The sequence below is a fragment of the Malania oleifera genome, chromosome 1 (genome assembly GCF_029873635.1).
Source record: "Malania oleifera isolate guangnan ecotype guangnan chromosome 1, ASM2987363v1, whole genome shotgun sequence".
Taxonomy (NCBI): Eukaryota; Viridiplantae; Streptophyta; class Magnoliopsida; order Santalales; family Ximeniaceae; genus Malania; species Malania oleifera.
In genome coordinates this window covers 148,915,908-148,930,890 of record NC_080417.1, presented here as the reverse complement: position 1 = coordinate 148,930,890, position 14,983 = coordinate 148,915,908, and the positions used below count along the sequence as shown (strand labels likewise).

Sequence of the window (14,983 nt, the reverse complement as noted above, 5' to 3'; positions counted from 1 at the left end):
GGTTTTTTTTTTTTTTTTTTGCTTTCTTTTAATGATATGCATCTTGTATTGCCTTTTTAAGGTAAAGACAGGAAAGAGCAGCTTAGAACAGATATCTAGAGTCTATGGAAATCAGGTAAAGTTTCTCCTAGCTGCAAATGTATGTGTACCCACACCCATTCTTTTATTCTGAGCAGATCTCTGCCATTATATATATGAAATAAGAATTTTAGAAAGTATCGAATAAAAACATATTTTTGGATGCATTACTCTTGAAATGTGCGGCTCAAGTGATAGAGATTTTCAGCAGGGGAAGGCAAGAAAAATTGAAACAATCCTAATTCGGATGGCTGGAATGAGGTGGAAATACTGATGCACCGCACACTTATTAACTTTTGGCGAGGGTTTTTGGTTCAACCCCTAGTTGCTTATTATAGTTTTCTTGCAGTGACACTAAATTTCATTGGAAGATTCGTAGCACTTGTTTATTCTTGTGATTGTTTGAAATTCCCTAGCTTTCACATTTATTGTTTTATTCTGATTTTGGAATCTTGTTTCCTTAGCTGGGGTATTGTTGAGGTGCATTGAAATAAGACATTTTTCTTTTTCTTTTTCCTGAAAGGCTCCTTAGAAAATATTAGGTGCCGTTTGGCATCACCGTAAAAAATTATGAAAATAAAAAGGAATAATGAAAACTAAAAACCAGAAGCATAAACTAAGAATTGAAAACTAGCAACATGTTTTATTCTCAAACTAATTGAGCAAATGATTGTTTTTATTCTTGAATCAAAATACGATTAAAATATGATTAAAATAATAAATGTACAAAATAATAGAACAACAATAACAACAAACCTTAAGTCCCACTAGGTGGGGTTTGCTGTGTGAATCCTTTTCCACCAACTCACCTGATTGAGAGTGTTATCCTCTATTAAATTAAGGGCTATTAAATCCTTCCTTACTATCTCATTCAAAGTTATTTTAGGCCTACTCCTACCCTTTTTAATGCCAAAAACAATAACTCACTCATTCCTCCTCACTAGTGTTTACTAGGCTTACATTTCAAATGCCCAAACCATCTAAGCTACCCCTCCCTTATCTTATCTTCGATCGATGCTATGCCTAAATTATTGAGTATATGCTCATTTTTTACTTTATCTTTTAATATTATACCACTCATCCACCTTAACATTCGCATTTCAACAACTTTTACCTTTTGTACTTGTTTCTTAGTTGCCCAACATTTTGAACCATAAAGCATAGTTGGCGTTATAGCCATCTTATAAAATTTTTATTTTAATTTTAAGGGTATTCTGTAATCACACAACACACTTGACACACTCCTCCATTTTACTCAACCTGTTTTAATTTTGTATACTTTGTCTTCTTCAATTTCGCCTTTTGCTTGCATAATAGTTCCAAGATATCTAAATCTATTAGTACTATTAGTCTCTTGATTATCAAGTTTAATATTCTCTTTACTACTGCTCCTTACATTACTGGAATTACATTTCATATATTCTGTCTTATTCCTACTTATCCTAAACCCTTTAAACTCTAATGTGGCTGTCCAAAGTTCTAGCTTGGATTCCACTTCACTCCCAGTATCATCAATCAACATGATATCATCTGCGAACAAACATACACTAAGGGATCTCATTTTGAATATTCCTAGTATGTTTATCAATCACTAAAGTAAAAAGATAAGGTCTCAAAGTTACCTAATGTACACCAATTGTGAGTGGAAAATCTCTAAATTGCCCTACTACAGTCCTAATGCTAGTCACTGCTCTATCATACATATCCTTAACGACCTTAGTATATCTACTGCAAACCTCATTCTTTTCTAAGACCCACCAAAGAACTTCCCTAGGTACTCTATCATAAGCTTTCTCTAGGTCAATAAAAACCATATGTGAGTCCCTTTTCCCTAAACTTTTCCATTAAGCTTCTTAAAAGACAAATAATTTCTGTTGTTGATCTCCCAAGCATAACACCACATTGATTTTTTTAAATCCTTGTTTTTAGTCTTATTCTATGTTCAAATACCCTTTCCCAAATTTCAATGTATGACTCATATTCTTTATTCCACGATAGTTATTACAGTTTTGAATATCGCCTTTGTTTTTATATAAAGGTACTGACGTACTTTTCCTCCCCTCGTCTGGCATTTTCTTGATTTTTACAACAATGTTGAATAGATTAGTTAACAAATATTTCCATTATGCCCTAAATATTTTCGAACTTCAACTGGTATTTTATCTGGTCCTATATATTTCCCACTTTTCATTTTTGTAATGTCATCTTAACTTCAAGAACTCTAATTTTGCAAATAAATCTCCTATTTTTTAGTCTTCTCGTCATTTGTCACTTCCAAGTTCAATCTTTCATTTTGTTTTTCATTAAGCAACTTATCAGAGTATCTTCGCCACCTCTCTTTTATGTCTTCTTCTCTAGTTAAGACATTACCATTATCATCCTTTAGGCATTTTACATCACCTAATTTTTTGCATTTTCTCTCTCTAGCTCTAGCAAGTTTTATAAATGTCTTTTTCTCCTTTTGTATCTAATCTAGTATATAGAGTATCATAAGCTCTATGTTTAGCTTCACTAATAGTTTTTTTTTTGCATTTTTTCTCATAGCTTTATATTTTTCAAGATTTTCTATATTTTTAAAATTTTTCCAAATTTTATATCAAAATTTATTTTTTTGGTCTTAACGGATTTTTGGACTTCTTGATCCCACCACCAACTTTTTTTACTACTTGAATATCTTCCTTTAGACTCACCTAAAACCTCTTCTGCTATCCTTATGAAAAAATTTGTTATTTTATTATAAACAATATTTGTATCTACCTCATCTCCTACAGTCCAATCACACCCTTCAATCATTTTATCTTTGAATTTTACTATATTATCTCCCTTCAAGCTCCACCATCTAATCCTTTTGTGTTGATTTATGTTACTCTTTTTTCGTCCATTTTTTAATATGTATATCTAATTCTAAGACTATGTTGTATGGCTAAACTTTCACCTTGGATAACTTTACAATCCTCATAAGATAGACAATCTCCGTTCCTAGTTAAGAAATCTATTTGGCTTTTATTATGTCCGCTCTTGAAAGTTATTAAATGTTCTTGTCTTTTTATAAAGCAAGTATTCAATATAACCAAATCATAAGACATAGCAAGATCTTAGATTATATCACTAGCCTCATTTTTATTCCCATATCCATGGCCTCTATGTATCCTTTCATAGTCTATATTATCCTTTCCAATGTGTACATTCAAATCAACTCCTCTGAACGTATTTTTTGACGTTGGTATCCCTTGTAAAATACTATCCATATTTTTTCAAAATTATCTTTTAAGATTTTCTGCTAAGCCAATTTGGGGAGCGTACGCACTAATGACATTCACTATTTTCAAGCCTAGAGTTATCTTGATTTTAATGTTCCTATCCTTTATTCTTTTAACATCTACTACATTATTTTAATCTTTGTCTACAATAATTTTCATCCTGTTCTTATGTTTCTCTTTTGCAGTGTATCAAAGTTTAAATCCTGATTTTTCAATTTCTCTAGCTTTCTCTCCTACCCATTTCGTTTCTTGAAGGCAGATTAAGTTACTTTTCCTCCTAAACATTATTTTCACTATTTCCATACTTTTGCCCATAAGAGACCCTAAATTCCAAGTTGCTAATCTAATCTTAGTTTCTTGTGTTAACTTATTAGTCCTCTCCTTTCTATACTAACTCGATCTATTCCCTTGACCTAGGTGGATTTGCTAAGACTTCATGATAATAATATCTAACAATGTTTAATGCTGGTTGTCAGCTACCTAACACAACCTTTCTCCTTTATCCAAGCTTAGGAATGACTGTGTATACAAAGATAATTTGTGTTACACAGGCAAAGTACACGTTTGAAGTTCTTTTTTTTATTTTTTATTTGCAAACTTATTTCACATAGAAAATTTTCTAAATTAGACCGTACAACTATTAGAAACCAACAAACAACACAATGCATTTAAAAAAATCTAAAGAATACAAATTTGGGTGCGAATGCAAGCTAGACTAAAATAAAAAATAAAAAATAAAAAATTAAAGTTGCAATAGTACTTTTGGAAGAAATTTTGTATGCTCCAAGATTTGCAAATGGAAAACAAAAAAATGCATATATTAAGCCTACAAATTATAAACACAAAATCTCCACTACTAGCCAACTATTGGAAAAATAATAATAATAATAATAATAATAATAATAAGTACAAGAAGAAGAAAAATAACAAGAGAGGAGAAGATCTCACCAGTGGTTGAAACTAAAAGTAATGACAACTGATTGAAAATATTACAATAAGTAACCATTGGCGACAGAAATTTGAAGAAGTTATGAAAAATCAATCAAAGAATATTGAAGCAACGAGGAATTGCAAGAATTCTTCAATCTAAATTCAAGATTCACATTCAAGATTGGCAATGGAGTTGAGTAGTGCCGATATAACGTCTCATTGGACTCACACCCCTCAACACATAACCTTGATCAAGGGTGGGTGTTCCTTTTTGACACGATCTTGAGTTAAAATGTGCAATCTTGCGTATTTTTAGTCAAAATTATATTGACTCAAATCCTTTGGTAGAACTCTAAAATTTGGCGTTTCAAGAGAGACGAAAATACATAAGCGCAAAAGAATGAAGAAAATTTGAGGATTTGATTTCTTCATTTCCAAGAAATAAAATTCAGGACGTGGGAGTGTGTATGTAACTCAAGATTTCATATTGGACAAACAAAAATAACTGAGAAAAGAAAAAAAAGAAGAAGAAGAGAGGCTCTGCAAGATGACAAAGAAACTTTTAAAAGAAACTATCTTGAAGAACACCAAAGTGATGGAGAGAGAGGGAAGAGAACAGATGGCGGTTTCCAAGATGTCAAATTTCTTTACTACTATGGTGAACGATGGCCAAACGAAAAATCATACAAGAACTTTGATGAAATATGAAGAGAAATCAAGAAACAAAAATCGATGCAGAGGAAGATGGCGAGACACTCAGTGGAGGAACCAAGAACTTGTCACCTGTAGAGTTGTGATATGTAGTGCCTTACCATGCCAAATATTATCCGACAAACATAATTTTTACGAAAGAAATTGAAGTTAATATTATAATAAAAATGGAATTTATCATAATTATTTTAATTTATTATTATATTTCTGATTTCAGTTTGCCAAATCAAATTCATTGTACATGACAATTGAAAATCCGTAAAACTATATTTTTAAATGTCTATTACTATTTTTTATTTTTTTTGAAATTTTATAGATACTTTATTTTAATTTCCTATGGCTATTTTATTTTATTTTCAATTAAAAGATGTATAAAATGAATGATTTAATCTGCATAATTTAATTCTGGATATTAAAGTATTTTGACACTATGTTACAAAAACAACAGAAAACTGTAAAATTAGGTTTCCTGTTTTTTCTAAGATAATTGAATTTCAACACAAATATAGAAAATTGGCAACGTAAAATAACGCACTTTCATAATCTGTTTCTTTACTGTAGAGAAATGAAAGAAAAAATAGAAATGATACCAAACAGACCCTTAATTGGCTTCTCAATGTTATGTCTTCCAAGACCATGAATAAACCATCAATTTTTTCTATGAGGTATTATTTCATATTCTAAGGACTATAGTTGTCTAAATCATGCGATTCTCAATTTGAATGGTGTGATTAGATTCAACTAACTTGAACATTGGCTCAAATCTAGTAAGTGAATTGAAATAAGCAAGAATTGACCATGAAGTTAACAACTCATAATTCTAAGTCTAACGAATTACAATTCATGATACAAATATTGTAATTTGATTCAATAACCATTCACATCCAACCCATATCCACAGAGCCAATTCATTCCCAATCAAATCCATTTATTTATTAGAAAGTTGAAAAAGTAAAACTAGCACCTTTGATGTGTGTCAGAATGTCAAAATATCTCCATCATTAAACACTTCTAGCTTTGAAGTAAACGATTTTTTAGGATAATCAAGCAAATAGAGACTCTTATGAGATTTTCAAACTCTTTAAAAAAAGTTAGGAAACCAAAATTTTGGAAACATTTCAAAAGATAATTAAAACTAAAATTTTATTTTTTATTTTTGGATTATAAAGGTCCCCAGAAAATGTTTTAAAGCTTTTCATTCATATAGAGATGTGTGTGTATGTATACTAGGGAACATGATCATTCAATATTTGTCAATGTATTTCCATTTTAATTTATTTAGCTTGTGTTACATACACATGCACACACATTTATGCATTTGTACAAGATGAGGGAGAGGCGGTTTAGATGATTTAGGCAATAAGCCAAATAGTGCACTAGGAGTGAGCTAGTTACTGTTAGTGGCAATAAAAGGGGTAGGAGTAGGCTTTTACTTGGAATGAGGTAGCAAGTAAGGATTTAACAACTCTCAAATTGTCATAGGAAATTGCCCAAGATTGGGTGAATTGGTGGAAAAGGATTTATGTGAAGCCAACCAGACCTCATGAGACTCGAGACTTGATTTTTTTGTTGTTGCTGTTGTTGTATGTACACATTTATCATACAACAAATCTTTAGAATTTGTCATAAATAAATCGATTCAATTCTCATTTTTGATTTACAAAAAAAAAAAAAAATCACTATTCAAGTTTGATTTTACAACTTTGCCATGGACATTATTATTTCTTATTTGATTTTATTATAATTTAATCCCTAACCAAGATGTTTTTTTAAATCGATAAATCGTGTTAGGAGATGTTATGAATGGATATCACTGAGAATTATTTAGCTTAGAGGGATGCCGGAATTTTTTCCGAACTTTTTTTTGTTTAGCTTTGAGGGATGTTGGAATTTTTTTTGCCAACTTTTTTTTTTTAATAGAAAAGAAGAGATTTCTTTAAAGAAGAAAGAATGTACGATAAAGGAGAACAAGACATCCTCTTATTTAAAAAAAAAAAAATAGAAAAAGAAACTAATACCAAATCTCGCTGAAGATCAGAAAAGGAACCCCTTAAGAGAGCCTGCTGCAAAGAACCACAGAGAAGCCAAGTACCGAATCCTTTCCCAAAGCAAAGGACAAGTGATCTTCCCTGGAAAAACCCAAGTGTTCTCTTCCATCCAAATTCCCTGTAAGACTGCGAAGATACCACAAGTCTGCAAACGGATTCGGTACTTGCCTTAAAAGGTCTCCTGCTTTGCAAAAGATTATCGATGTTAACTCTATTAAGGACAACCAACTAAATAAAAGCATTTCTCTTAGAGGTAGCTCTAGCTTAGGGCAGCCAGATACACAAAGCTCCTGTGTATGTGGTGTCTGGGGAAACGGCAGACAATGATGGGTCAATAGTATGCAGCCTTGTGTTGCATATTTTCAAGGGGCTGTTTCCACGCCTTGAACTTGTGGCCTCTGGGTCACATGGCGGCAATATCTTTACCTAAAATATTGTAGTCATGTTGCCTTACTGGCTGAACTTAATTCAAATGGTTCCTGCCCATGAAAACTACACTTTCATCTTCTTTGCAGCTTGTTATCCTCAACCCCCACAAAAATAATAAATAAAAAATAAAAAATAAAGAAAATCTGTGCAGATGTTCAAATGGAAATGATAATGACCTCCCACCTCTTTTTGCACCTTTATGTAGAGGTGTTCATGCACTCATTTTAACCTCTGTTTAATGCTGCATTATTTGCAGCAGACTAAACAAGTCAAAATTTGAATGTTTTGTAACTTGGTTTTTATTTGTTGTATGACTAGAAGGTTTTTTTTAATGAATAATGATATCATGGACTCAACAAATTTTTTGGAATGTTGTGGCACTTTAGTCTAACAGAGCTTTTATTGATGATTCTTTTATTGATTCTTGTGTACTTAAATCACTTTTTATTAACTTTTCATATATCTTAGAATTTGAAGTTGGTTTTTGTATTTCATTGTGTTGGTGGAAAAATTTTAATAATTAATTTCAATGCTCTTTCCAATTCAATGCTTTTTGGTAGTGCATTTTGTTGTTTTATGCTTTCCTCTTAGACTATAGGCTTTGTGATCTTCATTGACATAAAATTTTTCAATAGAAATATGATGCTAGTTTTGGTTCTTTTGTACAAGAGATCTGAATTAAAGAAATAATCTTCTATTTTTGCTATTGGAAGCCCCAACATTCCAGTTATTCTGGGGTGGCTTTCATGCTTCAAATTGCTGTCTGCCTGGAGAATATAGCTATTATTTTGAAAGCATAGATTGACTCGTATCAGTTCTGAGTTGACTTAATAACCATTTCACAGGCAGTTGTTGTGAGCATTGATCCTCGAAGAGTGTACCTCAATGGTCCTCATGATGTAGAGTTCAAAACTGTAAGAGTAACAAATCCAGGTAAAGAAACACCAGTTTGGTTACTTTTGATTTGACTTTCACACTCAGTTTTACTTGGCATGTGTAGATATCCTTCAAGTCAGCAAATGCTGTTAGGTAGATAAAATATGTGAGTCTGAACCCATTGTGTAGCCAGCCTCTAGAAATGTATTTGTATTGTTGAATTTGTTGCCAAGAGTACTGAGATGATAAGAAATGGGAGTTGTTAAGTGTACAGACCTTGAAAAGAGATTTAAATTCAAGTAGAGTACAAATATATTGAAGAGAGCACTAAATAAAGCTTTGGAATGGTGTACTTTTGTTTTAATGAACTCTATAATTCATTCTAGCTCTAGTTTATCAGTCACGTTTTTATGGATTTTATTTTTTTACTGGGAATTCTTTTGGGGATGATCTAGTATGGACATCTTATAATCTTCTTGCAGATATAATTCTTACACCTAGTCTTTGTTGGGGCAAAATTTGATCACTCTATGAATAAACACACATATATACTCTTATTTTGATCCTTTCACATAGCAATGCCACCAATTTTCATTGGAATGTTGTTGGGTGTTCGTAGGCATCCAAGATTAAAAAGAAAATTTCTTTTTCAAGGGGGTTGGAGAAGAGTTTTGGAAGAAAATTGACTGATTTCTGGATCCCCCCCCCCCCCCCTCCCCTCCTTACCCCGAGAGGTGAAACATTTGTTGGTTCCCAGTTTCTGTGTGCGTGCGTACGTGAGGGTAGGTTCATGTGTGTGTGTGAAAGAGAGAGCCCAAATTGCAGTATTGAGCCCAGAGTGTTATAACATGTCTTTTTAGCAAGTATTTTGGTTTTACTTCTACTAGACGGTCTAAGATGAAGGTGTTCGTGAATCTCGTCCATCTATGGTTCCATGTCTCCTTTGCTTTTCCTTTCATCGTTCTCGTGCAATACAAGTCTTTCTATATGCCATTTCAGACTTTAAGGAGTGTTTTTCACCATACTTTGATATTGTTTTCAGGTCCAAATGGGGAAGAATATGCTTGGTATCAGTGCACAGTAAGGATTCTATGCTCTCTCTCTCTCTGAAATCTGTATCGCACTATCTAAACAACTCCAACCCACAACAGAAGTTTAGTTGGTCATTTCAGAGTTGAAAAAGAAAAGGCTAATTGAAAGGAAAATAGAGGAGATACTGGTTCTTTCTGAACCTGGCCGACTTTGGTTAGGTTTATGTTTTTGTTTCTTTGATAAACAAAGAATTTTATTAAAGATAGAAATCACAGTGTCTTCTAAAGGACATGGGCTACATGGCATCTGAGTGAGATTTCAAAATTGAAAGGATGGGGAAAAGGCTTTCAAGTAATGTTATCTTGGTTCCTGTTGATGTTAGATGTTTCTTATTTTATAATATTTTAAGGAACTTCAATTGACTTCATTGTATGTAGCAAATAATATGGCAGGGGCAAGAAAACTTATCTACTTTGACAAGGTTGTAGAATTTGCTGTATTTTTTTGGTCTCAACTGTGTCTAGTCATGAATGGTGTCATATTATCAACTGCATATAATTCTCTACCCTTACAATTCATCTATGGCCTATGTTTATGTTGTACTAAACAAAAGAGATCTTTGTATGACTCGGTCTTTATTTAAAAGCTTTTCTTTTTTGGCACCTGAAACAACTTTCTGTTGGATGTTTTTGAGGTAAATGGTGGGCGAGAGGGTAGACCAATTGGAGCTTATGAGCTTGCAAAAGCAGTTGAAGAGCTGGGAGCTGGGGAAATACTACTGAACTGCATAGACTGTGATGGTGAAATTAACTTTCTTATTCCTTGTCTTGTGCCATGTGTCTATTATGTGATTGGAGTATAAAAGTTCTGTCTGGATCCAAATTGAAAGAGGTCTTAAAGAAGTCAAGCAAATTTGTCACAAAATATTTAATATGGGGAATCTTTTATGTTTTGCTCTCTCTGAAAACTTGCAAATATCTTACTGTCCCTATCATCTTGAATAGACAGTTGAAGGGAATGTTATCTTTTTCTCCTCTCTGGAATCCTTCTGTGTTATCTTTTAGTTACATGCACGGTCTTGTGTGAGGATGCTTCTACATGCAATCTAATGGTTCACATGCTACTCGTTGCTTTTCAGGTCAAGGTAAAGGATTTGATATAGATCTAGTTAAACTGATCTCTGATGCTGTGAGCATCCCTGTGATTGCAAGCAGTGGAGCTGGTTTAGTTGAACACTTCTCAGAGGTTTTCATGAAAACAAATGCATCTGCCGCCCTTGCAGCTGGAATTTTCCATCGGAAGGAGGTATAACTATGAGGCTTTATTTGTTAACATCTTGTTTATAAATGCTGATGGTGATGGTTATAATTATGGTTAGTTGATGCTATGGTCCTTGAACTATGAACGAAATGTTACTTTGATCCCAAAACTTCACTTTGTTGCGCTGGCGGCCCCGCTCGTTACAAATTTGGTCCTAAATTACCACAGGTAACAAGGTGGGGCCTTTGTTGACTTAGCATCCCAGTAGTGACTAATCAGCAAAAACACCCAAAAACACTTAAAGAGTCATGGAGTAACACTAAACCAAAAGCACTTGCACATGCCTTCCATGACTACTTTTTGGTGCGCTTCTGTGCATGCCTTTGGAGTTTTCCTTGCTTACCTAGGTACTGACTAGGATGAAACAAATTGAAGTCTTGGGACTGCAGTGCAACTTTAAAGTACTGGTGCAACTAACCCTTTTAATTATGTTATGGACCTTATTGGATAACTTATCTCTTTCTTGGCAACTGAATAGAGGTGGGAAGGAGATGAATCTTTATTTGGTTGTCATGATTGTTGGATATGGTGTTGCATGTGATGCTTGTTTTTTGTGGGAAATAGGTGCCTATTCAATCTGTGAAAGAGCATTTGTTAAAGGAAGGCATAGAAGTCAGAACATAATCCTGGGTTGGTGTTGCAGTGCACTCGTAACTCTTGAAAGTTTTGTGGTCAGTTGGGTTAGAGTCGGTATTTATTTAAAACACAATCAGTTGGTTTGAAAGGGAGAAGTTGAATTCTGGTCCATCAGAAGTCATGCCCACACTGGTGATATGATATCGGGTATGAGATACGTGTTGGTGTTAAATTTTGATCTTGGATTAGATTTATTTTCTTTATGCACGTTTCTTTATTTATGTCTGCATTTTCATTTTGTAGTTCAAAACAACCCAACTTTTGTAATGTTAAAATCCACGGTTGAGCTTTGAACAGGAAAATTGCCCTTGATCATGGAGCATGAGTTTGGCATGAACTCAGTTGTGAATCTTGATGTGTATCTTAGAATTAGTGACAAATCACTCTGGTCTGCTAGTTGTTTTCTTGTTTTTGAAAATGAAAACTAGGGCTTATAACATTTTTTTTTTTTAATATTTAAAAATGCATTTGGTTAAATGGTTTTGAAATTGTTCTCGAAAATGAATACAATGAAATTATGCTGATTAAGTTTGATTGATGTGGCACTATGTGAGTTGTCTTATTCCTGTCTCTTCATCATATTTGAAAAGTTACATTAAAAAACCTCAAAAGTTATATTCTCTAAATATCCTCGAATTGAATACTTCAAAAAAATATTTATAATTTATTATAGTGCAAGATTCAACAATAAAATGAAGCATTAGAAAATTACTCATTAAGAACAACCAAAAGCAACAATTAATAAGAGAAAGATGGAGAAACAGTGACGTAAGAGTGAGGGGGTGTGGGAAGAGACGTGAGGTGAGGAATCAGAAAGGCTATAAACACGAGTGTACTTCTCTCTTTCATGATCTTTGAGTGATTCTCTCAAATTAGAAATTTGGATATGCACATATTTAAATAGGAATTAGTGTTATACTTATCACCCAAACATCACATTCAAAACATTATATAATTGTATCACATGTGTAATACAACCTGCAGAAAATAATAGATAAATTAAAGTGTAATAATTAAGAGACGGGTGTAGCTTTTGTGAATGGAAATAGTATGCTAAAATGGTAAAAGAAAATGGATAAATAAAAGCTTGATAATTAAGAGGTGAGTATAGACTCATAAAGACATACAAGTAGTATGGGCGCATGTGTGAGAGGGGGAGTGAGAGATCTCTTGGGCACATTTTGAGGAGCTGGTTTAATTAAGTATGCGGTATACTGCCTGTTGAAAATTTGGCCCAAAAATTAAGCTAGTAGAATTAATCACTGAAGCAAATAAGAAATTCAACATTATTGGTATATATTGATCCAATTTGGTGAACCAGTGTCAGCTAGCTGGTTCAAGCTTTAATCCTTCTACAAATCTAAAAAATTTATATAAACACGTCCCAGAATTGATCACTTTTCATGAGGAAAAATTTGATCGTCCAAGAGGATTAGTTTAGTCCTCCAATGAGGCTTCCAATCCAGTAAAATAACTATATATCGTGAGTCTCATAAAAGTTCCACCGGATAGGGTTCACGTGTTGTCTGGTGGAACAAATTGTTTAAAGTAATTTCATCGGACAGAGATGCTTGACCGAAAGAAATAACCTAACTTTCCCCCTTTTATTTCTCTCTTTTTGCCTCACTTCGTTGGTCTCCCAGTGATCAGAAGAGCTTGCTGGCAAACTGTTCTGTAGCCTTTCCATTATTTGAAGATGAAGATGAAGTAGCAAGGTTTCTGAGCTCAGACACACTCCTCCCCAACTGAAGAGCCACTTCAATTTCAAACACCTCTCCATTTTCCTTTCTACTGCCTTCCCTTTCCCCTAAATTAGCTTCTATGTTGTCCTCCATGAGCTGGAAGAACCCTGCAGAGCTCCTGTACATCTCGAACACCATCCCAACCTGCCCCCCATGCTCTAATGCGTTCACCACAGTCCCCAAAACTCCAAACACCACACCCACACCCACAGCCCAACCATTACTCAAGCTTGCGAAACCTGACCCGATCGCCGCCAAACCCGTAAGCAGAGGACTGCAGAGGGCTAAAACCTTGTTCACCTGCAGGACTAACTTGCTCAGCCTCACATACTCTGCACCATCCTTCTTCCGCAAAACTTCAAACACCTCCCTCATCTCCTCTTCAAGCTTATCACTCCACCCATTGCCTCTCTCCTCAATTAGACCTTCTTCTTTAGGCCTCTGCAAATGCTGTGGCCACCACACTGCAGGCTTCACAGTTTTGGGGAACTTGTCAAGCATTGTCCCAAGCAGGGGAAGTGGGTAAGCCCTGTCCAGAGCTAGCACCTTCTCCATTGCATCATCCACATCACTGGAAGAAACCGAGCTTGCCCGGAGGGCAAAAGCGGTTTGGAATTGCCCCTGAAGCTGTCTGAAGAGTCTGGCTGCGTTCCGCTGCTCTTCGGCTAGCTGAGAAGGCTGAATCTTGTTCATCACCACTAGGATCCCAGTGGCTGCAGTGTAAAGCAGAGCAGAGGAGATCCTCAGAGCCAAAAGGGGAACTCCTTGGGCCCCACTAACAGCTGCGAGCCCCGCCATGACTGCAGCCGTCGTGGTCATTCCATTCAGGGAAGTTAGGAGGAGACGGTTCCAATTGTCTCTTTGGACTCCTATATTGTTGTGCATTTCTGCTCTGTCTGCCACGGCTTCCATGATTGCATGAAGCTGTGCAACAGCCACTGAATTTGATTGTGCTAGTGCAGCTTTTGGGGGAGTTCTTTTGCTTGTGATGATTTTAGGCTTTTCATGAATCTGGGTTGGCGTTTTCAAGGTTGGAAAGGTAGTGTTCTGCGTACTTGGTTCGTGATCAGCAGACGCCCTGATAGGAAAGGAGGTGCGAGGTGTTTGAAGCTTTGGGTGATGGAGAGTGGCTTTGATCTCTCTGTGGAAACCAGAAGAAGAAGACGAAGAAGAGAGGAACAGATTAGAATGAAGGGCTGCCATGAATGAATAATTTATATTTTCTTCTTGTTGGCGTAAATTGTTTGTGCCTGGAGATGATTTTTTTTTTTTTTTTTGAGGGTTTTGGGGTACGTGTTGAAAAGGAGGGAGTGAAGTGGGTGAGACATTAGATTATGAGAATGATTTATAAGCACAAACTGAGGAATGTGGATTGAGGAAACTAAGGTCGTGTGATTACTTTTCAACGTTTTCAATGTGTTCCTGTCCATGGAATTGGAATTTACAGTTCCATCATCCTTTTCTTTCCCAATATTGATTAAAATTTGAACGTAAGTATCTTTCTTGTTAAACTTATAAAAAGTATCACATTATTATTTATTTTATAATGACAACATAATTTCTGATATAATTAATCTATTAAAATTAATCTATTCTTAAAAATAGTCATTCTACAAACCAAAGCTTCATCAATAGTTAAATTTACCAACTTTTTTTGTTCTTTTCTTTTACTACTACTACTATTATTATTATTATTATTATTATTATTATTTGGTACAAGCATGGATCCAATTAGTATAAAATAAATGAATTAGTGAATGACCTTATGTCATAGTGTTGCAAATGAACCGTGAATTTGTTTCCAAAATTATTCGGGTCTCAATTACTTCAAGATTTGATGGGAATTGTTTTATTCAGTTCTTTAAGCTAAAATAACAACAAAAACTTTTTAAGAAATACAAAACAAAAATAAAAGCAAAAA

At 34.4% G+C, this 14,983-nt stretch overlaps 2 protein-coding genes across 2 annotated transcripts in view; one reads left to right on the top strand and one right to left on the bottom strand.

Moving 5' to 3' along the window:
* LOC131154050 (imidazole glycerol phosphate synthase hisHF, chloroplastic) overlaps positions 1-11,657 on the top strand; it is a 36,657-nt gene extending 25,000 nt beyond the window's left edge. The window contains exons 14-19 of the mRNA XM_058106539.1: positions 62-115; positions 8,302-8,389; positions 9,375-9,412; positions 10,059-10,164; positions 10,503-10,669; positions 11,249-11,657. Coding sequence (XP_057962522.1) covers positions 62-115; positions 8,302-8,389; positions 9,375-9,412; positions 10,059-10,164; positions 10,503-10,669; positions 11,249-11,308 — 513 coding nt within the window. The 3' untranslated portion in view covers positions 11,309-11,657. The remainder of the gene's footprint in view (positions 1-61; positions 116-8,301; positions 8,390-9,374; positions 9,413-10,058; positions 10,165-10,502; positions 10,670-11,248) is intronic.
* A 926-nt stretch (positions 11,658-12,583) lies between these two features.
* Positions 12,584-14,548, bottom strand: LOC131154053 (probable F-box protein At4g22030). The gene has a single exon (XM_058106550.1). The coding sequence runs from the start codon at positions 14,263-14,265 to the stop codon at positions 12,967-12,969; it is 1,299 nt and encodes a 432-aa protein (XP_057962533.1). The 5' UTR covers positions 14,266-14,548; the 3' UTR covers positions 12,584-12,966.
* Between the last annotated feature and the right edge of the window lie 435 nt (positions 14,549-14,983).